The following is a 23,963-nucleotide window of genomic DNA, read 5'->3' as shown; positions in this document are numbered from 1 at the left end:
AAAAAAAAAAAAAAAAAAAAAAAAAAAAAAAAAAAAAAAAGAAAATGCGAGTGTACAATTACATGCCACATAATGAGGTTTTGCTCAGTGATTGACTACACAGGTACACGACAGTGGTTCCATAAGATTATAATACCATATTTTGATTGTACTTTTCTATGTTTAGATACACAAATACGTATTATTGTGTTAGCGTTGCCTACAGTGTTTACTATGGTAACAAGCTCTCTAGCTTTATAGTCTAAGAGCAACAGGCTAGACCGCCTACCCTGGGTGTAGCAGGCTATGCCACGTAGGTATGTGGAAGTGCACTCTGTGATGTTCCCGCAATGTTGACATCACCTAGCCACGCTTTTCTCAGAAGGTATACTTGTTCTTAAGTAATGGATGACTTTCTGCTGAACTAGACATTTAAAATGGTTAAAGTGGGCCGGGCGCTGTGGCTCTCACCTGTAATCCCAGCACTTTGGGAGGCCGAGACGGGCAGATCACAAGCTCAGGAGCTCAAGACCAGCCTGGCCAGTATGGTGAAACCCCGTCTCTACTAAAAATACAAAAATTAGCTGGTGGTGCTGGTGGGTGCCTGTAATCCCAGCTACTCGGGAGGCTGAGGCAGGAGAATCTCTTGAACCTGGGAGGTGGGGGTTGCAGTGAGCTGAGATAGCGTCACTGCACTCCAGCCCGGGCGACAGAGCGAGACTAGGTCTCAAAAAATTAAAAAATAAAATGGTTAAAGTGATTTCATGTTATGTGTATTTTATCACAATAAAAAATAATGTTTTAAAACCTGTGAATAGGCCGGGCATGGTGGCTCACACCTACAATTCTCACCAGTTTGGGAGGCCGAGGCGGGTGGGCCCCTTGAGGTCAGGAGTTCGAGACCAGCCTGCCCACATGGTGAAACCTTGTCTCTACTAAAAACACAAAAATGAGCTGGGTATGGTGACCGGTGCCTGTAATTCCAGCTACGCAGGAGGCTGAGGCAGGAGAATCACTTGAACCAGCAGGCGGAGCTTACAGAGAGCCGAGATTACACCACTGCACTCCAGCCTGGGTGACAGAGAGTTCATTTCAAAATAAATAAATAAATAAATAAGTTATAAAACCTGTGAATATACACTTCCAAATTTGTGATTTCCTTGTATGCAAATTACGCTTCAAAATGAGAAAAGCCCAACCCTACGACAGTCTGGTTAATGACATGCATGCAGAAGTGTCTGAGGGGAAGTGAACTGAGGTCAGCACCTGATATGTCTGAGGACAGAAGATGAAGCGATGGGTGGACGGAGGGTCCGGGACACAGACAAATGCAGTGACACCCACACAGGAGAATGCTGAGGACTGCAGAGGCAGGGAGTGTGTGGGTGTCACTGTCACCTTTTACTCTCCAATATGTCTGAATTTGGGTGGTAAATGTAGGGGAAATGTCTGTTGACTTTGTCCTTGGAGGACAGCTCCTCAGGGCCCATCCTCAGCTTCTGCCATCTTGGTCCGTCTGGACCGTCCATCCTCGAGTCTCGAAAATTCCAGGCCCTTCGCATGGCTCACTGTGGGGGCTGCAGTCAGGAACTGGCCTCCCGCCCCCACAGGGCTACTCCCTCTGCAGCCTCCCAGGGAGGGCTCAACCACTCCTGGGAAGGAGATGAGCAACTGACTCAAACCAGTTTGAGGCTGTTCTAGTGCCTGACACCATCGAGGGCCTCATCCAGGCTGGTCCTCATGTATCAGTCCATTCTCACGCTGCTAATAAAGACATAACTGAGTGTAGGTATTTTATAAAGGAAAGAGGTTTAATTGACTCACAGTTCAGCATGGCTGGGGAGGCCTCAGGAAACTTACTATCATGGCAGAAAGGGAAGCAAACACGTCCTTCTTCACATGGTGGCAGCAAGGAGAAGTGCCAGGCAAAAGGAGGAACATCTCTGTGTAAAACCATCAGATGTCGTGAGAATTCACTATCACGAGAACAGCAGCATGGCGGTAACTCACTGCCCACGATTGAATTACCTCTCACCAGGTCCCTCCCACAGCATGTGGGAATGATGGGGACTACAATTCAAGATGAGATTTGGGTGGGGACACAGCCAAACCATATCACCTCAATAACACGGACTGGTTTCCCCAGCAGATGGCTGGCGGCCACAAACATTTTCTCGCTCCTCCCTCCTAACAGCCTCAGGCGCTGGGGTGTGCTGGGGCCTGTTTATTGACAGAGAAACCGAGGCTGAGAGTGGCTGCATGAGGTGCAGTCAGGAACAGGGTCGGAGTGTGGCGCCGGGCCAGGCTGCTCAGGTCACTTATCATGGAATCTACCAGGGCAGGTGCGGAGGCTGAGCCCGACATCCTTCCTCCATTCACAGGACAGGGCCCGAGCAAGTCAGCTGGAGTACAGCCACGGAGGTGGACAGGGTGGGCCCCTGTGGGGCACTTCCTGGCCCCCAGGAGGGGAGGTCAGGGGAGTGGGGCGAGCCCCAGGTTCTAAGCACGTGCCTGCCTCAGGAGAGATTCAGGGGGATGCTAACCAGGTGCTATGGGCTGTCTTTGTCCCCGAAAGTTCATATGTGGAAGCTCTAAGCTCTAAGCATATGTGTCAGAGGTAGGACCTTTGAAGGTGATGAGGTTGAGATGAGGCCATGAGCACAGGACTCCCAGCGATGGGTTAGGGCCCTTATAAGAAAAGGAGACCAGGACTCTCCTCTTCACCCCTCCCCAAAGAAGAGGACATGGTGAGAAGATGGGGGTCTGCACGCCAGAAAGGAACCCTCACCAGCAGCCGCATCTCTCAGCACTTTGATCCTGGACTTCCAGCCTCCAGAACTGTGAGAAACAAACGTCTATCGTCTACCAGCCCCCCATGGCGTGAGATTTGTGTTACAGCAGCCTGAGCTGACCCAGACGCCAAGGAGGAACACACGCACCAGGGCAGGCTGCAGAAACCAGAACCCGGGAATCCCGCCTCCATCAACTTGAAACTTGGGAATAGTGCATTCTCTTTTCAACACTAGTGGAAGGTGAATTACATGAAAGATTAGGCAAAATGTGTGGTTACGTGTCCTGGTTTTCCAATAAAAGTATTGAGTTTCTCTGGGGAAAGTGCACATAAAACGCTTAGCACAGAGTGTGGTACCAACAGGAACTCAGTGAGGGCGCAGGCAGGCGAGTGGGAGTTTCGGGTTTCAGGAGCACAAGGCTGCAGTGCCTTCCCTCAGGGCCTCCTTCCCCAGCAGCAGCCGCTCAAGGACAACTCACAGGCACAGCCCGGTGTCGCCCTGCTGGGATTGGGGCAAAGACCCCTGGGCTTCTTTTGATCCTGCGCCTCCCCCAGCCAGCCGGACCTTCCCTCTGATTCCTGAGCCCCAGGGATCCGCTGAGGCCCTAGGAGGTGTCAGCTCCTGGTTTTGCCCAGGGTCTCAGTCAGGTCAGTCCTACCCGGAGGTCTGAGCCAGAGACTCGGGTTCTTGCCTCCGGTGAGGCTGGGGGCTTCCCGCAGAGGCTCAGCCTGGCCCAGGGGCTGCAGGGAGGTCCTGGCTGCTGCATGGGCTGCAGATGGAGACCCTCTTGTCTGCTGTGCCTCACGTTGCAGAGCCACAGAGGGGTCTTCCCAAGTCCCACACCTGAAGGGCAGGGAGGCCAGGGACTTGTGGCCCTAACCCAACTCCTGACACACAAGGGCCAGTCGGCCCGGGGCCACCTCTGCAGGCAGGAGAAGGCCTCATTGTTCCCCTCTCCTGGCAGAATGAGGACTGGGGCGTGCCCAGGGCAGGAAATAAATGCTCAGTAAATCCCTCTCTTGGGGGCCCTGATCCCAAGGGACAAAGGGCCTGTGTTGAGTCTCCCTGTACGCGGGCTCAGGGCCAGCACTTGGGCCAGGGCAGACGGAGAGTGGGAGAGGGGTGCCTCCCACCAGGTGGGCTTCTTCCCCAGGTCAGGCACGCAGGTGAAGAGGAGTGTCGTGTGTGCCTGCCCCCCGTGTGCGGGAGAGTCTGGGTGGGCGTGTGTGTCTGGCTGCACGTGTGTGAACAAGCATGTGTGATGCCTGTGTTCGCGCCATCTGAACATCCCCTCCAGTGTGCACCGTCTCTTCCTCCAAGTCCCCACAATCCCAGCTGGTGCTTCTGGAGTCCTGGCCCAGACGACTCTCCTTCTGGGCGCCAAACTCTGTCAGCCTGGAGTTAGAAAGAATGCCTCTGAACTGCCAGCAAAACATGGAAAGGCAGGTCGGGCACGGTGGCTCAGGCCTATAATCCCAGCACTTTGGGAAGCCAAGGCGGGTGGATCATAAGTTCAGGAGTTCGAGACCAGCCTGGCCAACATGGTGAAACCCTGTCTCGACTAAAAATACAAAAAAATAGCTGGGCATGGTGGTGGGTGCCTGTAATTCCAGCTACTCTGGAGGCTGAGGCAGGAGAATCATTTGAACCTGGGAGGCAGAGGTTGCCGTGAGCCGAGATCACACCCTTGCACTCCAGCCTGGGCCACAGGGCGAGAATCTGTCTTAAACAAAACAAAACAAACCACGGAAAGGCACCCTCAGGCTGGGCTAGGGCTAGAACACAGCCCGCTTTGTGCCACCTCCAAGCTCCTCCCTCTGAGAGCTGTGCTGGCCAACGGCGTGGCCTCTTCCACCTCCACCTCCCTGAAGGAGGCTCCTCCTGAGACGGGCTCAGCTGCCCACTCCCCGTGCCTGGCCCTTGCTGGCCCTGAAAGTCAGAGGAGTGCTGGACGGGTGGTGCAGAGGGGTGGTGCAGGGGGTGGGAGCAGAGGGGTGGGAGCAGAGGGGTGGTGCAAGGGGTGGGAGCAGAGGGGTGGGAGCAGAGGGGTGGGAGCAGAGGTACTGCGGGGGCCTCACCTTGGCACATCAGTCAGTGGAAGCCCACCCTGAGTTATGCTGAGCCCCTGAACTCTGAGTTACGCTGAGCCCTATTGGCTCAGGTCCCGGAGTGGCAGCCATACCCTGATTCCCAGGTTTAAACCTGAAGAACACCACATCTTCCCCAGAGCTGGGCCACTGCTCTGCCCTGTCCCACAGGGTAGAATCACAGCTACAACCCAGCCCCCTGGGCATGACCTGCTAGGGAGTGCATCAGAGGTACAGATCTTGGCTCTGTGGGCAACGCACATTCAACCCTGCCACAGAGAGTAAACCTGCACCCAATGACCCAGGCCTTGCCTCAGTTTGTACGCCAGGCCCTGAGCCTAGGACCCCAGCCCCACAGCTACTCCAAGCACCTGCAAATGAAAGCCAGCGCCACTGCATCTTCTTGTAGGCCATGTCAAACTTGACACCAAAAGGTGCCCTTTGGCTGCGTATCCCCATTGTGGGGAAAATAAGAATAGGAGGATCCCAAATGCCCTTGACATCAAGGACATTAACAACCACTGCCACAAATCTCTACAGCATGGGCCTCGAGGCACCCACAGTTATTGCTGATGCTCAACACAGCTGAAGAGCTGCACGGAGACCATATCCCTGCACCTATCTGGAAACATGGTCGCCACACCCTTTCCAAGCAGCACACTAAGACCCAACTGCAGGTAAAAGTCTATCTCTACGAAAGCCACTCTAGAAACTCTGGAAGAGGCGATTGTTCCACCAGATGTATAGACATCAGTGCAAGGACACAGGAAACATGAAGCAGCAAGAAAATCTGGTTCCAAAGGAACATAACTGTCTAGTAAAAGACCCCAATGGAAAAGGAAATCAGTGAACTGTCAGAAATAAATTCAAAATAATGATCTTAAGAAAACTAAATGAGGCCGGGTGCGGTGGCTCACAGCTGTACTTTGGGAGGCCAAGGGGGGGTGGATCACCTGAGGTCGGAAGTTCAAGACCAGCCTGATCAACATGGTGAAACCCCGTCTCTACTAAATACAAAAAATTAGCCAGGCACGGTGGCAAGTGCCTGTAATCCCAGTCACTGTGGAGGCTGAGGCAGGAGAATCAAACCATGAGCCAAATAAGCCCCTTTTCTGTATAAATTACCCAGCCTCGGGTATTCCTTTAAAGCAATGTACGAATTCACTAAGACACCCCCGAATTCTCCAGATCCCTCCCTGCCCATCACCCTTGGTGTCTATTCATTTGATGCCTGGAGGTGTAGCCTCTGTCTCCCATGGCCTGCGGGGAGTGCGGTTCTGGGCAGGGCAGATGCCAGCATCCCAACAGGGCTTGGCCATGGTAGCAAGAGCTCTGAGTCCTCTGGACTCTGACTGTCCCCCAACCCATGTGGATTTCCTACCCAAAGTCCAAACCTGCCTACCCATTCCCCACATTCCCCCAGACCTCTGCTTCTTTCACAGGCAGCCACACCACCCTGTCCTTATTCCATCACCCCACCCCAAGGTGTTCCAGCTCACTCTCCTTTCAGTTGGCTCCTCCAATCCCAGTTCTACTCTCAGTCTCCACCTTTCCTCTTGCCTCGCCAGCATATGGCAATGGAACCCTGGGGCCCTGCTGTCACCCACAATGGGCCACTCAGGGATGTGGACATCGCCTTTTATCTCTGAAGTCATTCCCTCTGGCCAAACTCCATCTCTAGGCCAGGCACAGTGGCTCATGCCTGTAATCCCAGCACTTTGGGAGGCCAAGGTGAGAGGATCACGAGGTCAGCAGTTCCAGACCAGTCTGGCCAACATAGGGAAACCCCATTTCTACTAAAAAAAAGAAAAAAAAAAACAAAAAAATTAGCCGGGTGTGGTGGTGTGCACCTGTAATCCCAGCTACTTGGGAGGCTGAGGCAGGAGAATCATGTGAACCAGGAGGTGGAGGTTGCAGTGAGCCAAGATGGCGCCCTTGTACTCCAGCCCAGACAACAATGTGAGACTCCGTCTCAAAAAAAAAAAAGTCCATCTCTACTTCACTTGTTCAACTTCACTGGAATGTCCCCAGACCTATAGGAAAACAGCCTTTTGTATGGCAAAAGTGACGCCATCTTGAAGTGAAAATCCCATGATGACCATGTTTCGCTCAGGCATACCAAGTGGTCCCTGTCACACAGATAACTCTTCAGAAAGATGCCTCTCTCACCTCCCCGGTGGTCAAGATTTTGCTAGAATGTCTGAAGCATAACCAATTGCACTTGTTTTACAAAAAAAAAAAAAAAAAAAAAACAACTTGTGATATAAAGAATACTTTCTGCAGGGCAGGTGTGGAGATCCACCATCTCATGGACAACCAAGACATCACTTCAGTTTGTAATTTCTTATTAAATGTTTGTTTCTTAGACACTGGATTTGTCAGCCTCTTTGTTTGTCCTGTTGGCTCCCTTGGCCTTTGAGGATAGGTTTGCATGGACCTGCTCACCTGCAGAACACCCTCAAACTTAGAAAGGGCGTCACTGGACTCACTTCCTGTCCCTCAGAACCAGCTACATCCACTCCAGTCCTACCTTGGAATCTGCCCACCCTTTTCCAGTCTCGATCTTCTTCTATGTGAACAGGCCAGATCTCCTCGGCAGGAAGAGCCTCCCCCGACCCCAGCGCATGCATGGGATGGGGGATAGCACGTCCACTGGATCATGACACTCCCTCTACAATTTGGCAGGACTGGCAATTCCACTTGCTAATAGGTCAGCTACCCACTGGTGAGTGATGTGGTCCTGAAGGGTGGGAGAACGTTGTAGGCAGGGACCACCTGTGACTGCCCACCCTCCATGGTTTGAGGAACCAGAGCCCCTCTACAGCCTTTCTCCCGAGGCTAACGGTGAGCAGGGAGAGTTTGCTTCAAGTGGATGCATTTTCAAAGGCACAGAGGCTGTGGGGTGGGGATGAGATCAGGGGCTGTCTAGGCCAGAGCTTCTCGCACCTTCTTGTGCTCACAGCATTTTTGGATCTTGGAAAAATGCCGATCACTTTCCCCGTTCAGGGAGCCTGCAGCATCTACCTTGTTGGACTGGTTCCTTGGCCAAGCTGATGCTGGGGTCAGGAACCTCAAGGCAAGGGGAAGACATACTCCCCTCCCCCATGTCAGCCACCTTATGGTGCTGCTACAGCAGCTGCCTGGGTGCCCACAGCCTCACCTAGGGGCTGCTACAGCTCTGGGGCATCATACCATGCCCCTAGAACCTCACTCAACATGTGGCGTCAGGGGGCAAGAGAGAAATACTCACCCCCGGTGTCCTTGTCCTCAGTGGGCCAATGCTGAAGCCCCCATAGGATTGTGGCTCAATTTCTCCCAGTTTGAGCAAATTCATTGGCATTTGTGCCTTTCCTGCCTTGGTTTCTCCACTTTCTCGTCTTTGCTTCCTGGGATCACCTTCCAGATAAACTACCTGCACCCATGTCCTGGTTTTAGCTCAACTATTGGAGTGACCAAAGTAAGATCAGGAACATCGGGCATTTGTGTGATTGGGAAACCTGGGACGGCAGCACTGGCAGCATTTCCTCCCTGGCACCCCAATCCATGTCTTCCCACCCCTCTGACACACTGAAGTACTACTGTTCTTCCATCAATTATCTTCCCGATTGAAATAACCAGAGGGTCCTGCTGTTTGCAACAAAAACCTGGATAACAATTTAGGAGTTCAGGTGGGGTCTTGGCCTGGACTGGACATGAGTGAAGAGGAGAGAGTTGTCCACGAAGCCCCTTAGGTCCACAGAAAGCTCTGCAAGGCATCAGCTTGAACATGCAGACGTATTTATTAGCAAATGGGACAAAAGGGGCTGGAATCTGATCCAGCAGGCAGTCCCAACCCTGTCCCTGAAGTGCCCACTGCCCAGGGGAGTGAGCCAATTCTGTGGTCCCCACTGCAGCCTCACAGTTTCTGGTGGACTCAGAAGGGCTGCAGGACTCAGGGAGCCCAGAGCAGAGCAAGGAGCAGCAACAGCTGGGAGGGGTTTGGCCTGGGTGTACTGTGGGACATCACCCTCCGGATCCACTGGAAGTACACACTGATGTTGGTGTAGACACCAGGCCGATTGGGTTGACCGCAGTCCATTCCCCAGCTCACGATTCCAACCTGATACCACAGTCCATCCTTGTCACAGACCAAGGGTCCACCTGAGTCACCCTGGGGAGTAGCATGGGTGAGCCCAGCCTGGGGCAGACTGGGTGGGGCAGCAGACAGGCCATGAGAGCAGGAGTGGCTGTGGGGCTAGGCAGACTGAATGCAAACCTTACTCCTTCCCATAGAATCAATCAAGTCACAGTTTCTACACTTTCCTTTTTTTTTTTTTTTTGAGACAGAGTCTTGCTCTGTCGCCTGGGCTGGAGTGCAGTGGCCGGATCTCAGCTCACTGCAAGCTCCGCCTCCCGGATTTACGCCATTCTCCTGCCTCAGCCTCCCGAGTAGCTGGGACTACAGGCGCCCGCCACCTCGCCCGGCTAGTTTTTTGTATTTTTTAGTAGAGACGGGATTTCACAGTGTTCGCCAGGATGGTCTCGATCTCCTGACCTCGTGATCCGCCCATCTCAGCCTCCCAAAGTACTGGGATTACAGGCTTGAGCCACCGCGCCCGGCCAGTTTCTACACTTTCAAAGTGGGGCAACAGCCTCCAGGGGTTGGTGGGTTAATCAATGCAGGCAGAATTTATGAAAAATGAGAAGTATATTTTGTAGGCTCAATAACTAAGACTGCACTGGTTTTCTCATAAGAAATCCAAGCAATGGGTTGGGAGTGGTTGGGGAGGAAATGGTAGTTGCTCTCAGGTTTGGAGCTGGAGAGGGTGGGATTCCCTGGTGGGGTAGAGGCACTCACTTTGCAGGTGTCTACACTGCCATCCTCAGCACCAGCACAAAACATGGAATCCTGGATCATCCTACGGCTAGAGGGCTGTTGAAACAGGTAATTACACCTGGTGTTGTTTAAGATGGTGACCTGCACTTCCCGGAGGTTGTAAGGAGGTGGCAGAGGTGCTGGAGATAGGACAGAGAAAAGCAGCACCCTTCACCTCTCCTCTGCCATCTGGAGCAGGGAGAGGAGAAAGGGCATGTGTTATAGTGGTGGTGGGGGATCCCTGACACACCCACAGTACCCAGCATTGCTCTTGACTCCCCAGCACCCAGTGCATCAACAGCCATCAACAATATCACAGAATAACCCAGTGGGTGGGCCAGGCTGTTGCAGGGCTCCTGAAACTTGGTTTCTCTATCTGTAGAATGGAGATGATAGCCCCTGCCTGAGTCAGCAGAGAGATTTCTCAGCTAAAGCACAGCAGGAAGAAGGGCTACAGTAGATGAGAATGTTTATGATTAACACACTACAGCTGTGGGATCCAGGTCAAAACTTGCCATATTTGATGAAAGACGTGAACCCGCAGATTTAAGAAGCTGAGCAAATTCCACATAGGTTAAACACAAAGAGATTTACCCTGAGACACGTTATAATAAAACTAACAAAAGATAAAGGGAGAATCTTATGAACAGGAAGAGAGAAGTGATTCATCAAGGACAAGGGATCCTCAGCAAGATGAACAGAAACAGTCAACCAAGAATTTTATATCAGCAAAAAAATGAAGAAGAAATTAAGACATTCTCAGATAACCAAAAGCTGAGAAGATTTGTCATTAGTCGACCTATCCTACAAGAAGTGGATAAAGGAATCCTTCCAGGTAAAATGAAAGAACACTAGAAAGTAACTCAAAGTCGGACAAACAAATAAAGAGCCCTGGTTAAGATAACTACACAGGCAAATATAAAAGTCAGTATTATTGTGGTTTTGGTGTGTAACTCCTCTTTTTCTTACGTAATTTAAAAGACAAATACATAAAACAATAATTATAAATATAGGTTAAAGGTTACACAATGAATAAAGATGTAAATTGTGACAATAACAACACAAAGTGGAAGAATGGAACCATATAGGAACGGAGATTTTGTGAATACTATTGAAGCTAAGTTGGTATAAATTCAAAGTAGGTTGTTATAAGGTTTAGATGTTAATTGTAATCCCTAGAGCAACCACTAACAAAGCAAAATAAACACAGAGAAGGAAATGAGAAGGGAATCAATATGGTACTCTAAACAGTCGGTTAAACAAAAATAAGGAGATAAGAAACAAAAGAAACATAAAACATACGTATAGAAAAAAGATATGATGAGATCTAAAAACCAAATAACAAAATGGCAGAAGTAATTCTTTGCAGATCAGTAATTAATTACTCTTAATGTAAAGGACTTGAATGCTCCAAATAAAAAGCAGAGACTGATATAACAGCTTTTAAAAAAATCACTGGATCCAGATCGGTGCTCCTTATAAGAGATGCACTTTAGATCCAGTGAAACACACAGGCTGAAAGTGAAAGGTTGGGAAAAAGTTCCATAAAAATAGTAACCAAAAGAGAGCTGAGGTTGCTATACTATGCCAGACAAAATAGAGTTTAATACAAACTTGTTATAAGAGTCCAAGAACATTACATATTGATAAAACAATCAAATCATCAAGAAAATACACCAATCATAAGCATCTTCATACCTAACAACAGATTTCCAAAACATATAAAGCAAAATTGACAGAATTGGCAGGAGAAATAGACAGTTCTACAATAATAGTTGGAGATGTTAATAGCTCGCTATTAATAATTAATAAAACAGCCGGGCACAGTGGCTCACACCTGTAATCCCAGCACTTTGGGAGGCCGAGGCAGGCAAATCACAAGGACAGGAGTTCGACACCAGCCTGCCCAAGATGGTGAAACCCTGTCTCTACTAAAAAATACAAAAAATTAGCTGCGCATAGCGGCAGGTGCCTGTAATCCCAGCTACTTAGGAGGCTGAGGCAGGAGAATCGCTTGAGCCTGCAAGGCCGAGGCTGCAGTGAGCCAAGATCAAGCCACTACACTCCAGCCTGGGCAACAGAGTGACTCTGTCTCAAATAATAATAATAATAATAATAAATAGATAAAACAAGCAGAGAGAAGATCAATAATAATAGAGCTCTAGAACAGCACCATAAATCAATCATTCCTAACAGATAGAATAGGCCACCCAAACAATAGTAGAATATAGTCTTCCAAAGTGTAAGCAGAACATTCTCCAGGATAGAATGTCAAGTCACAAAATAAGTTGCAGAGAATTAGACAAGGCTGAAATCATACAAAACATCTTCACTGATCACAAGGGAATGAAACTATAAGTCAATAACAGAATGAACAAGGAAAAATTCACAAATATATAGAAATTAAGCAACACACTTTTGAATGACCAATAGGCCAAATAAGAAATCACAAGGAAACTTAGAAAATACTTTGAGATGAATGAAAATGAAAACACAAAAGATAAAAACTTATGAGTTGCAGCAAAAGCAGTTCTCAGGAGGAAATATGAGCTATAAATGCCCACATTAATAAAGAAGGAAAATCTCAAATCAGTAACTTTACATTTTAAGGATCCAGAAAAAGAAGAAACTAAATACAAAGCTAGCAGAAAGAAGGGAATAGTCCGGGTGTGGTGGCTAACGCCTGTAATCCCAGCACTTTAGGAGGTCGAGACAGGCAGATCACCTGAGGTCAAGAGTTCGAGACCAGCCTGGCCAACATGGCAAAACTCTGTCCCTACTAAAAATATATAAATTAGCTGGGTATGGTGGCACGTGCCTATAATCCCAGCTTCTAGGGAGGCCGAGGCAGGAGAATGGCTTGAACTCAGGAGGTGGAGGCTGCAGTGAGCCGAGATGGCACCATTGTACTCTACCCTGGGCGACAAGAGCAAAACTCCATCTCAAAAAAAAAAAAAAAAAAAGGAAGAAGGGAATAAAGAGTTGAATGGAGGAAGACAAACTAGAGGGTAGAAAAACAATAGAGGAAATCAATGAAACCAAAAGTTGGTTCTTTGAGAGATCAACAAAATTGACCATGTAAGTGGGGACATTACTACTGACCTTACAGAAATAAAAATGACTATAAAGGAATACTATGAGCAATTGTACAACAACAAATCAGATAACCTAGAAGAAATGAAAAAATTCCTACCTGGAGATACACAAACTACCAAAACCAACTAGAAAAGAAACAGAAAATCTGCACAGACTTATAAGTGAAAAGATTGAATCGGAAATTTAAAATCTCCCAACAAAGAAAATCTTAGGATCAGGTAGCTTCACTGCTGAATTCTACCAACATATGAAGAAGTAACACCAATCCTTCTTGAGCACTTCCCAAAAATAGAAGGAAACACTTCAGGAAACATTCCATGAGGCCAGCATTATCCTGCACACCAAAGCCAGATAATGATACCACACACACACAAAGGAAAACTAAAAACCAGTATCTCTTATGAATATGCATGTAAAAATCCTCAACAAAATAGGGCAAACCAAATCCAGCAGCATATTAAGGGAACTGTATACCATGACCAAGTAATACTCATCCCACAAGGGCAGGGTAGTCCAACATTTTAAAATCAGTTGATAAGGAATATTACATTAATAGAATGAAGGAAAAGCCACACAATCATCTCCATTGACACAGAAAAAGCATGTCACAATACTCAACACGCTTTGATGATGAAAACGTTTGGCAAACTAGGAATAGAAGGAAACTAACTCAATGTAATAAAGACCATATAAGAAAAGCCCACATCGGGCCAGGTATGGTGGCTCACGGCTGTAATTCCAGCACTTTGGGAGGCCGAGGTGAGCGGATAATGAGGTCAGGAGGTCGAGACCATCCTGGCTAACATGGTGAAACCCTGTCTCTACTAAAAATACAAAAAATTAGCCAGGCATGGTGGCGGGTGCCCATGGTCCCAGCTACTCGGGAGGCTGAGGCAGGACAATGGCATGAACCCAGGAGGCAGAGCTTGCAGTGAACCGAGATGGTGCCACTGCACTCCAGCCTGGGCGAACAGCAAGACTCCTTCTCAAAAGAAGAGAAAAGAAAAGCCCATAGCAAAAATCATACTCAACGGTGAAAAACTGAAAGCTTTTCCTTCAAGATCAGAAACAAATCAAGGACACCCACTTTTACCACTGCTATTCAACATAGCACTGGAAGTCCCACCCAGAGCAATTAGGCAAGGTAAAAAATAAAAGTCTTCTGAATTTAAAAAGAAGTAACATTACCATTGTTCACAGATGACATGATTCTTTTTGTAGAAATCACTAAAGATTCCACAAAACTGTTAGAACCAATGAAGAAACCCAGCAGTTGCAATATGCAAAATTAACATCTAAAAATCAAGACGACCAAAAAAAAAAAAAAAAGTAACACAAAAACTCAGGCTGAGCACAGTGGCTCATGCCTGTAATCCCAGCATTGTGGGAGGCAGAGGCAGGTAGATCACCTGAGGTCAGGTATTCCAGACCAGCCTGACCAACATGGTGAAACCCTGTCACTACTAAAAATATAAAAATTAGCCAGACATGGTGGTGCATGCCTGTAGTCCCAGCTACTTGGGAGACTGAGGCAGGTGAATCGCTTGAACACAGGAGGACGAGGTTGCAGTGACCTGAGATCGTGCCATTGCACTCTAGCCTGGGTGACAAGAGTGAAACTCTGTTTCAGAAAAAAAAAAAAAAAATTGACCACTCTGAGCAACAAAGTGAGACCCCTATCTCTACCCACCCCCCAAAAAAATATAATAAATTAGCTGGAAGCCGGGCGTGGTGGCTCACATCTGTAATCCCAGCACTTTGGGAGGCCAAAGTGGGTAGATCACCAGAGGTCAGGAGTTCGAGACCAGCCTAGCCAACATAGTGAAACCCTATATTGATATATCCCACAAAATGAATCTTGGAGACACTATGTTGTATCAAAGAATCTAGACCCCTAAAAAATCATATGTTGTATGTTCCGTGTGTATGGAACAGAAAAAAAGCTCATAGAAAAAGGATATAAAGAAAGAAAATATTTTCACATAGCTATACAACTTGTTTGTGTCTTGAGATAAGGTAGCTGCTATTACAAAACAGTAAAAAAGTTAAAATAGTCATAATTTTTAAAAAGTAAAAAGTTTACAGTAAGCTAAGTTCCACTTGCTATTAAAGAAAGAACAGGTTTTGGGGTAAATTTAGTGTAGCCCCAGTGTACAGTGTTTATAAAGTCTATAGTAGTGTGGAGTCATGTCCTAGACCTTCACATTCACTCACCATTCATTCACTTACCAACAGCCACTTCCAGTCTGGCAAGCTCCACTAATGGTAAGTGCCTAGGGCACAGGCATACTGTTCTTTACCTTTTTTTTTTTTTTTTTTGAGATGGAGTCTCCCTCTGTCACCCAGGCTGGAATGCAGTGGCGCTATCTTGGCTCACTGAAACCTCTGCCCCTCACGGGTTTAAGCGATTCTCCTGCCTCAGCCTCCCGAGGAACTGAGACTACAGGCACCCGCCATCACACCCAGCTAATTTTTGTATTTTTAGTACAGACAGGGTTTCACCATATTGGTCAGGCTGGTCTCGAACTCCTGACCTCAGGGGATTCACCTGCCTCGGCCTCCCAAAGTACTGGGATTACAGGCTCATCTGCCCAGACTGGTTTTTATCTTTTATGCCATATTTTTACTGTGCCTTTTCTCTGTTTAGATACGCTTAAGTACGTAAGTACTTACCAGCGTGTTACAACTGCTCTGGTATTCAGCGCAGTAACAAGTTGCACAGGTTTGTAGCCCAGGAGCAATGGGCTAGACCATACAGTCTGGGTGTGTAGTAGGCTCTGCCATCCAGGTTTGTGTAACTACACTCCACGATGTTGACACAATAATGAAACTGCCTCGTGATGCATATCACAGAACATACCCCGGTCATTAAGTGACACAGGACTGTAGGCTAAAAATCACTGAATTGTGTACTTCAACACTGAACACTTGAACATTTTCTGGTTTGTGAGTTGTCTCAATTTTTAAAAATCGTTGCCTGAGGTTTCTGTCACCAGGTCCTCCCGAACTCCCCCTCACTCCTTCAGGCCCGGGGCAAGCTGGCCTCCCTCTCACACTGTCCTGCTGGCCCCCACAGTCCCTGGAAGCGGGAAGAACTGGGAGTTTGATCCCTGCCCTGGCAGGTGGCAGTGAGAGCAGAAAAGCAGGTGAGGAGAGATTGAGAGCAGGAGGGGTGCAGTTGCACCCCCTGACCAGGGAGGGGCTGCTGTGCTTGTGTAGCGGGAAGAGGGGGAGAGGGTAATGCCCACCCCAGACCCCCATCGCCCCACCCGGGGTATCCCCAGCCTCACTGCCACTGGGGCTGATTAACCCCCAGCCGGTCACCCAGCAGTCTGGCCGGTGGACGAAGGTGAAGGTGGAGGACTCAACGCAAATGGGCTGGATGTACACATTGTAGGCGACAGAGGAGGCCAGTCTCAGCAGGGCAATGTCATTGTGTAGAACCCCAAGGGCGTCAGGGTTCACAATGATGTCCTGCACTTTGTAACGATTGCTGTAGGCCCGCAGGTTCCAAGGAGTTGGCCTGGAAGTCAGCTCGCCCAACTGGACCGTCCACTCGGAAGGATAGTAGTGCCTGGCAGAAAAGGAGAGAGGGCAGGGAGCCCTGGAACTGGGGGCTGGCCGCCTGAGTACGCTGGAGGCCCAGTCCCTGAGGCCCAGCTGCGGAGTGGCTACTGTTTGCTCATCCTGGAGGCCATTAGCAAGTCTGAGGCCCCGACGGCCCCCAGACTCACTTTCGGAAGCAGTGCGCAGCCGTGAGCACCCAGTGGCGGCTAAGCAGGCTCCCTCCACATCGGTGGCGGCTCCTCAGGCGCAGGCTGGCCTGCCATGGCCAGCGCCCACGCGCGGACTCCACTCCGCCCGTCACCAGCGAGTGAATTTCCCGGTGGCCGCAGGCCTCTGGGGTGGACAGACGGACGCGGCTGAGCTGTGAGGGATGGGGGTGGTGCAGGCCCGCCCCGCTCGGCCTTGCCCCAGGGTGCGCGCAGCGAGGGGCTCCCTGGGGAACCGCGCGCCAAAAAGGTGACGCTGGGGACGGTCCCACCCCCAGGGGCCATTAGTTACTTGAGCATCACGTTCTTGGGACCTGGAACAGACAGCAGTAAATGGGCCCCGGTGCACCCGGGCCCAGCCACCCTGGCAGGCAGAGCGCGTCCCGGGGGCCCTACCTGACAACAGCTCCGCCTCATCTGACTCTGCAGGAGACAAGAAGTGAGCCCCCCGCGGCCTCCACCTCGCGTCCTCCCTGCTGTCCCCCGTCCCGCCAGCAGCGGCCCGAGCTCACCCGGCTTCCCGAGTCCAGCCCGCGCCAGCAGCAGGGCCAGCAGCAGCGCCCCGTGCGCGCCCATAGCCTCCTCTCCCGCGGCCTGCCGCCCCCTCTGCCTCCTCTCGCTCCGGGCCTGGGCCGCCCCCTGGGGGCAGGGCGGGGTGGTAGCTCCAGCTTCATCCTCCCAAACCGGGCCCAAGGGCTGTTTGGGGACTCTCAGGCCTGGCAGCGCCCTGGCTTTCAACTCCTACGGGCGGGTCTTCAACCACATTCCTTGATGTGGCCCAGACCTGGTGGACCCCACAGTCCCTTTCTTGTCTGCAGCCCGGGGGTCCTGGCTGCCCGCTTAGTGCCCCCTGTCCTCCACCCATGACTTCCTCCAGCACCAAGGGTCTGGCCCTGAGCCGGGGGTCCCCTTAAAGCAGGCAGGCAAGGCCTGAGGGCGGGGTGGGGCCTGGTAGTGTGGAACCTGCTGCTGGCAGTGCTCGTCCTGTACAGACCCGCAGACTGTGCACCGCCCAGGGGCTCTCGGCCCCACTCCCTGCCCGCTGCCCTGCAGGCCCACACAGCTACCTGGAGCCCACTGCGGGGGTCTCCCGCCTTGTGGGAGATGTTTCAGGGAACCAAGGTAACCAAGCAGGCCCTACAGTACTAGATGTGAATGGGCCACTGAGTCCAGGTGCGTAAGACCTCCTGCAGGGCTCTCACTACTCAGAAAAACCATCACACTCATGGTAAGGGTTTAGAGTTTACAGAGTGAAAGGACTTAGGTTAAAATCAGCAAAGGAAAAGGCACAGAGGGCAGAGTGCAGGAGAGACCAGGAGGAAGGCTGCAGTGAGCACTCCAGGGGAGGCCTATGCATGCCGTCATTCTCCCAGCATGGAAGTGTGACAACCAGGGACGCTGGCCTGAGCCTTGGCAGCACGGTTTTACTGGAGGTTGGCGGTGCCTGGAGCAGCTGCATGACTGACGCTAGTCAGTCAGCCTCCAGCCCCTCCAGAGGTCCCCTGATACCACCTGGCTGGAGGCCCCGCCATCAGTCATGTTGTGAGCATCAGCTGTCTGGCGGGGCCCAGGGATCCTATGCAGAGGCATTCTTATCAGGCAAGACATTCAAGATCTTAGAGGTTTGGATGTGCAGCATCTGAACACCCCAAGTCTATTGAGTTAACCGTCTGCTGTAAGGCTACCCCCCGTGGCTCTTATAGCAAAAGGATCATATTTTTCTGAGTTTCCATGACTAGGAATGCAAATAATAGCATGGCTGGGCTAGGCGCAGTGGCTCACGCCTGTAATCTCAGCACTTTGGGAGGCTGAGGTGGGCAGATCACTTGAGCTCAGGAGTTCAAGACCAGCCTGGCCAACATGGTGAAATCCTGTCTCTACTAAAAAATTAGCCAGGCATGGTGGTGGGCGCCTGTAATCCCAGCTACTTGGGAGGCTGAGGAAGGAGAATCGCTTGAACTCAGGAGGCAGAGGTTGCAGCGAGCCAAGATGGTGCTACTGCACTCCAGCCTGGGTGACAGAGCAAAAACTCCGTCTCAAAATAAATAAATAAATAATAAACTATATAAACTATGTTCTAACTGCAACAAGGTTTTTCTTTTTCTCTGGCAGTTAAGCAAATCCTGGCCTAGAGATAAGCAATATTAAAACAATTATAACTTATCCATTGACAGACACTAGATAACTGACTCCCCTGTTCCACAAGCCACAACTATAGCTTTGATTGGACAAGAAACTGATTTCAGTCACTTTCTCCTGATAAGAGGCCTCCAATCAAGGGTTGGTTCTGACTGGTTTCCAGAGGCTGTGCACTTGAGTGCTTTGATGTCCTGAAAAGACCTTTTGATATATAGGACTTAATGTAATGCATTTAAATGTGAAGTTGCCACCCCAGTGTGAACATGGGATGAATGCAACATGCATGCTTGCTTGTCACAACTGCGTGCAGCTCTCTTTCATAAATATAGTTCCTCCTATTTCCTGTTGAGTATGTGTATGTGGCAACTGCTTCAGAATAAACTCTTGTCTTATCCCCCCCTCCCTCGAAGAACCTGTTAACAGTCTCTGCCGGATGCTGCACTTATGGCCTGCGGAGTGGCCAGCCTGCAGGCTGCAACCATTTGTTTATTTATTTATTTTTATTTTGAGACAAAAGCCTTGCTGTGTCACCCATGCTGGAGTGCAGTAGCACCATCTTGGCTCACTGCAACCTCTGTCTCCCAAGTTCAAGCGATTCTCCTGCTTCAGCCTCCCAAGTAGCTGGGATTACAGGTGCACACCACCACGCCCAGCTAATTTTTGTGGAGACAGGGTTTCACCATGTTGGCCAGGCTGGTCTTGAACTCCTGACCTCAAGTGATCTGCCCACCTTGGACTCCCAAAGTGCTGGGATTACAGGCGTGAGCCACCGTGTCCTGCCTGCAACCCTTTATGAGAAATAGCCTCCTAGGGCTGGGCACGGTGGCTCACGCCTATAATCCCAGCACTTTGAGAGGCTGAGGCGGGCTGATCACGAGGTCAGGAGATCGAGACCATTCTGGCTAACAGAGTGAAACCCCGTCTCTACCAAAAACACAAAAAATTAGCCGGGCGTTGTGGCAGGGGCCTGTAGTCCCAGCTATTTGGCAGGAGAATGGAGTGAACCTGGGAGGAGGAGGTTGCAGTGAGTCGAGATCACACCACTGCACTCCAGCCTGGGCAACAGATAGAGACTCCGTCTCCAAAAAAAGAAAAGAAAAGAAAAGTGACGTGGAATGGTTTGAATACATGTCCCCGAAATTCGTGTCTACCTGGAACATCAGAATTGACCTGATTGTGAAACACAGGCTTTGCAGATGCAATTAGTTACAATGAGGCCACAGGGCATCAGGATGGGAGTGTCTCCCAAGAGACAGAAAGGAAGACCTGCATGGGTAGGGCAGGGAGCTGCAGACCCCAGGGTCTGATAGGAGGCTCCTTTGCCAAGCACACCCCACCTGCCCCCTTGCCACTCACCTCTCCACCTGGGGCCCAGCAGGCTGGAGGGGGGCCAAGGGCGCCTGAGTCTTGAGGGGAAAACTTTTTATTCAAAGATGTAAAGCAGCTGGGGGAGATCCCAGATTCTCAGCAAGAAGAACTGATGCCTCTGCTGTCTTTCTCTGACCACACAGACGGCAGGCACCCTCCCTGCCCTGCTAAGGGGCAGTCGTGGCCCTTGCTGTCTGGATCCGGGCCTTACAGAGGCTGTGCAGGCAAAAAAGAAGAGCCATCAGCCTGGGGCGTCAGGGAGATGGGATGCAGTGACCCTTCCTGACTCCTCAGATTTTTCCACTCCTCACAAACTCCCCAACCTTTCAGACGCTCCTCTCTCTGCTGGCTCCAGAGCAGAGTCCAAGCCCTGGGCAGTGCCACCCTTACTCAGCCCAGCCCTGAAGACAGAATGAGAGGGGCTTCCTATCTCCAGATCCTGCTCCTTCTGGTGCTGGGTGAGTGGTGAGTGGGGACACGGACTGGGGGGTAAGGGCCGCAGATATCTTGGCTCCCAGTTCTCCCATCTCACTGCTCCCTGGAGCACTCTTGGGCTTTCTAACCTTGATCCCAAGGGCTCAATCCTCTCTGCCACTGACCTTGACCTCACCACACCTCGATGTGCTTGTCGGTGTCATGCTCATACTCCCTTCCCCCCTGCACCTTCACAGTGCTCTGGGAAGGGTTAAATAAGATAACAGACGGCATGAAAGCCTGGCACAAGGTCAGGGCAACATTATGTTTCACTCTCCTTCTTCATCTCTGGCCTCCCTTCCAACCCCGTTATTTGACACCAAATCTATAATCTGGTCCCTTCCCTGCTTCCTCCTCCAGGAGCTGCTGGGACTCAGGGAAGGAAGTCTGCAGGTGAGGAAGCCTCAGAGTCCACCCGAGTCAGCCCCATCCTGGACCTTGGCCCCGTGTCTCCCCACACACCAGCCTCCCAGGCCCCAGGTCCTCAGCCAACCCTCACAGCCCCTGCTCCTTTTGTAGCCTGCGGGCAGCCCCACGTGTCCAGTCGGATCGTAGGGGGCCAGGATACCCGGGATGGAGAGTGGCTGTGGCAGGTGAGCATCCAGCATCGTGGGGCACACGTGTGTGTGGGGTCGCTCATCGCCCCCCAGTGGGTGCTGACAGCAGCGCACTGCTTCTCCAGGTCAGCACTCACCGAGGGCCCAGGCGGGGTGTGCAAGGAAGGCAAGGCCCGCGGAGAACCGGGCGTGGCCCAGCAGAGGCGTTGGGGTCGAGGCAGGCTGGAGGGGGTCGAGGACCGGGTGCTGGAAGTAGCCCCCGCTCCTATCCTACAGGAGGGCACTGCCAGCTGAGTACCGTGTGCGCCTGGGGGCGCTGCATCTGGGCCCCACCTTGCCCTGCACGCTCTCGGTGCCCGTGCAACGGGTGCTGCTGCCCCCGGACTACTTGGAGGACGGGGCCCGCGGCAACCTGGCACTGCTGCAGCTGCGTCGCCCGGTGCCCCTGAGCGCTCGCATCCAGCCCGCCTGCCTGCCCGTGCCTGGCGCCCGCCCGCCGCCCGGCACACCATGCTGGGTCACTGGCTGGGGCAGCCTCCACCCAGGAGGTAAGGCAGGAGGGCGGGGCTCCGAGGCATAGGGGAGCCCCCATCTCCTCCTCCAACTGACTGGAAATCCCAGTCCCTCACTGCCCCAATCCAAGACCCAGCGCGGCTTCTCGGAAACCAAACCTCCTCTCACTCAGAACTCAGCTTCTCCCACTGACCCTGGCTCCACGCCTTCCTTTCAGAGGTTCCTCCTCTTCCCCCAGTACTCCTCCCAGAGTGGCAACCGCTACAGGGAGTAAGGGTGCTGCTGCTGGACTCGCCCACCTGCGACCACCTCTACCACGTGGGCACGGAGGTGCCCCTGGCAGAGCCCACTGTACTGCCTGGGAGCCTGTGTGCCGGCTACCCCCAGGGCCACAAGAACGCCTGCCAGGTGTGCACCCCACCTCCCCGGCCTCCAGAGTCCCACCCCTGTGCCTAGCACCCTGCCTCCCTCAACTCCAGGACCCAGGACATACCAACTCAGGCTCAGGGTCCTGGCCCCCAACCCAGAGGCACCACCCCAGGGGTTTGGAACCCTGAGAACTGTTCTGAGGTCCTGGGAGGGCTGAGACCTAGGCTCCTCTTTCTCCTGCAGGGTGATTCTGGGGGACCCCTGACCTGCCTGCAGTCTGGGAGCTGGGTCCTGGTGGGCGTGGTGAGCTGGGGCAAGGGTTGTGCCCTGCCCAACCGTCCAGGTGTCTACACCAACGTGGCCACATATAGCCCCCGGATTCAGGCTCACGTAACCTTCTAATGCTAGCCAGTGAGGCTGACCTGGAGCCAGCTGCTGGGGTCCCTCAGTCTCCTGGTTCATCCGGGGATCTGCTCATACCCCACATCTCTTCTGCCTTGAGGCCAAGAGGCCTAATAAAGCTAAAGGCCACCCCCAACCCCCACTCCCCACCTCCTGCCTCCTCTCCTCTTTGGGGCTCACCAGATCTGACTCCACCAACCCTCTTCCAGGGATCTGCCATGAGTCCCAGGGGGTGACACTCCCCCCTCCCTTCCTGGCTTGTATTGACTTTTCTCGGCCCTGGCCAGGGCTGGGTGCAAGGCACACAGCGGTGGGCAGACCAACTGCTGCCCATCTGGCCTGTGTGCCCATCTTTTTCTGGAGAAAGTCAGATTCACAGCATGACAGAGATTTGACACCAGGGAGATCCTCCATAGCTGGCTTTGAGGACACGGGGAACGCAGCCCATGAGCAGCCTCTAGGAGCAGACAGCAGCCCCTGCCGACAGCCGGCAGGGGATCGGAACCCTCAGACCCACAGCCACAAGGCACTGGATTCTGGCAGCACCCTGAAAGAGCTGGGAAGTAAGTTCTTCACCAGCCGCCAGGTAAGAGCCCCACTGGCCAACCCCTTCATTTCAACCTAAAAAGACCCTAAGCAGAGAACCTAGCTGAACCAGCCGGACTACTGACCTACAAAGTTGTAACTTAACAAACGTGTGTTTTAAGCTGCTCCATTTGTGCTGACATTTATACAGCAATAAAAACTAATACAGATTTTGCTCCACTGTGATGGAGGTGTCCCAGTGGGAAAGGTGGGCTGGCCAGCGTGGCCACCTCCCCACGTACTCCAAGAGGCTGGTCACTTGGCATCAGATCCTCGGCTGAGGATGGGTCAGGAGCCCTGGGGCAGGCCCAGATTCTGTTCTCATTGTTTCTGGCCACCATTCACTCCCAGGGTGACCCTGGGGCCCAGGTCACCCTACTGACACCTGCATCCGGACGCCGATGGCCTTGCCCACCTGTAGGGTCCCCTTGCAGCCTGGTGCCTGGCATCCTGTCCCCTCTCTGCCATGTCCTTGTCTCCAGAGCCAGGACCACCCATTCCAATAGACAGAGGTCAGTTTCCACAGCTGCAGAAAGAAACAAAACCTGGAAAACTCAAAACCTACCCTGGAGCTGACAGCGGCTGTCGGCAGAAGAGAAGTGAAGACAAGGGAAGGCAAACTTCAAAGGCGCAGCCCCTTTAGGTCTAGGCACAGGCCTGAGCATTGCCTCCCTCTTCTTTTCTCCTGGGGAGCTGGGGAAGTGGGCTGTACTAGATGGTCATGGGTAGGCCAGGCCAAGTGGGGCAGGAAGGGTGCTCAAGGTTGCTCTGTCCCCCAGGTGGAGAACAAGCCACACTGTAGTACGTATTGGCCACCGTTGGTGGGGTCATCAGGGACCAGGTGCCCAGGACGACAGAGCATGGCTGTGGCAGGCCAGCCTGCCGGCCCAACTAAGGAGGCAGAAGGGAGTGGAGCTGGGCAGGGAAGGGAGGATCATTAATGAAAAAAAATCACGGCCCCTCATCAAGCCCTC

At 51.8% G+C, this 23,963-nt stretch overlaps 2 protein-coding genes across 9 annotated transcripts in view; one reads left to right on the top strand and one right to left on the bottom strand.

Annotated features, from left to right (window-relative positions):
- Positions 1–17,184, bottom strand: part of LOC111530695 (serine protease 41) — a 23,647-nt gene extending 6,463 nt beyond the window's left edge. For 4 of the 8 annotated variants that reach the window (XM_031934410.1, XM_031934413.1, XM_031934411.1 and 1 more), the window contains exons 1-2: positions 17,095–17,184; positions 16,979–17,005 (exon numbers count right to left, since the gene is read on the bottom strand). In XM_031934410.1, the coding sequence (XP_031790270.1) occupies positions 16,979–17,005; positions 17,095–17,158 (91 nt within the window). In that variant the 5' untranslated portion in view covers positions 17,159–17,184. Of the gene's footprint in view, positions 1–8,626; positions 9,009–9,695; positions 9,854–15,346; positions 16,384–16,543; positions 16,710–16,978 lie in introns of those variants that run through there. The other 4 variants (XM_031934412.1, XM_031934415.1, XR_004228556.1 and 1 more) reach the window with 4 other exon arrangements.
- A 3,244-nt stretch (positions 17,185–20,428) lies between these two features.
- Positions 20,429–23,115, top strand: LOC111530696 (serine protease 33). Its single transcript, XM_026447531.1, has 6 exons — positions 20,429–20,547; positions 20,924–20,956; positions 21,083–21,245; positions 21,397–21,668; positions 21,872–22,041; positions 22,246–23,115. The coding sequence occupies exons 1-6, from the start codon at positions 20,502–20,504 to the stop codon at positions 22,402–22,404; spliced, it is 843 nt and encodes a 280-aa protein (XP_026303316.1). The 5' UTR covers positions 20,429–20,501; the 3' UTR covers positions 22,405–23,115.
- The last annotated feature ends 848 nt before the right edge of the window (positions 23,116–23,963 follow it).

This window comes from Piliocolobus tephrosceles, chromosome 17 (assembly GCF_002776525.5).
Source record: "Piliocolobus tephrosceles isolate RC106 chromosome 17, ASM277652v3, whole genome shotgun sequence".
NCBI lineage: Eukaryota > Metazoa > Chordata > Mammalia > Primates > Cercopithecidae > Piliocolobus > Piliocolobus tephrosceles.
Note: the sequence above shows the minus strand (reverse complement) of the source record. Positions and strands in the feature narration are given on the sequence as shown.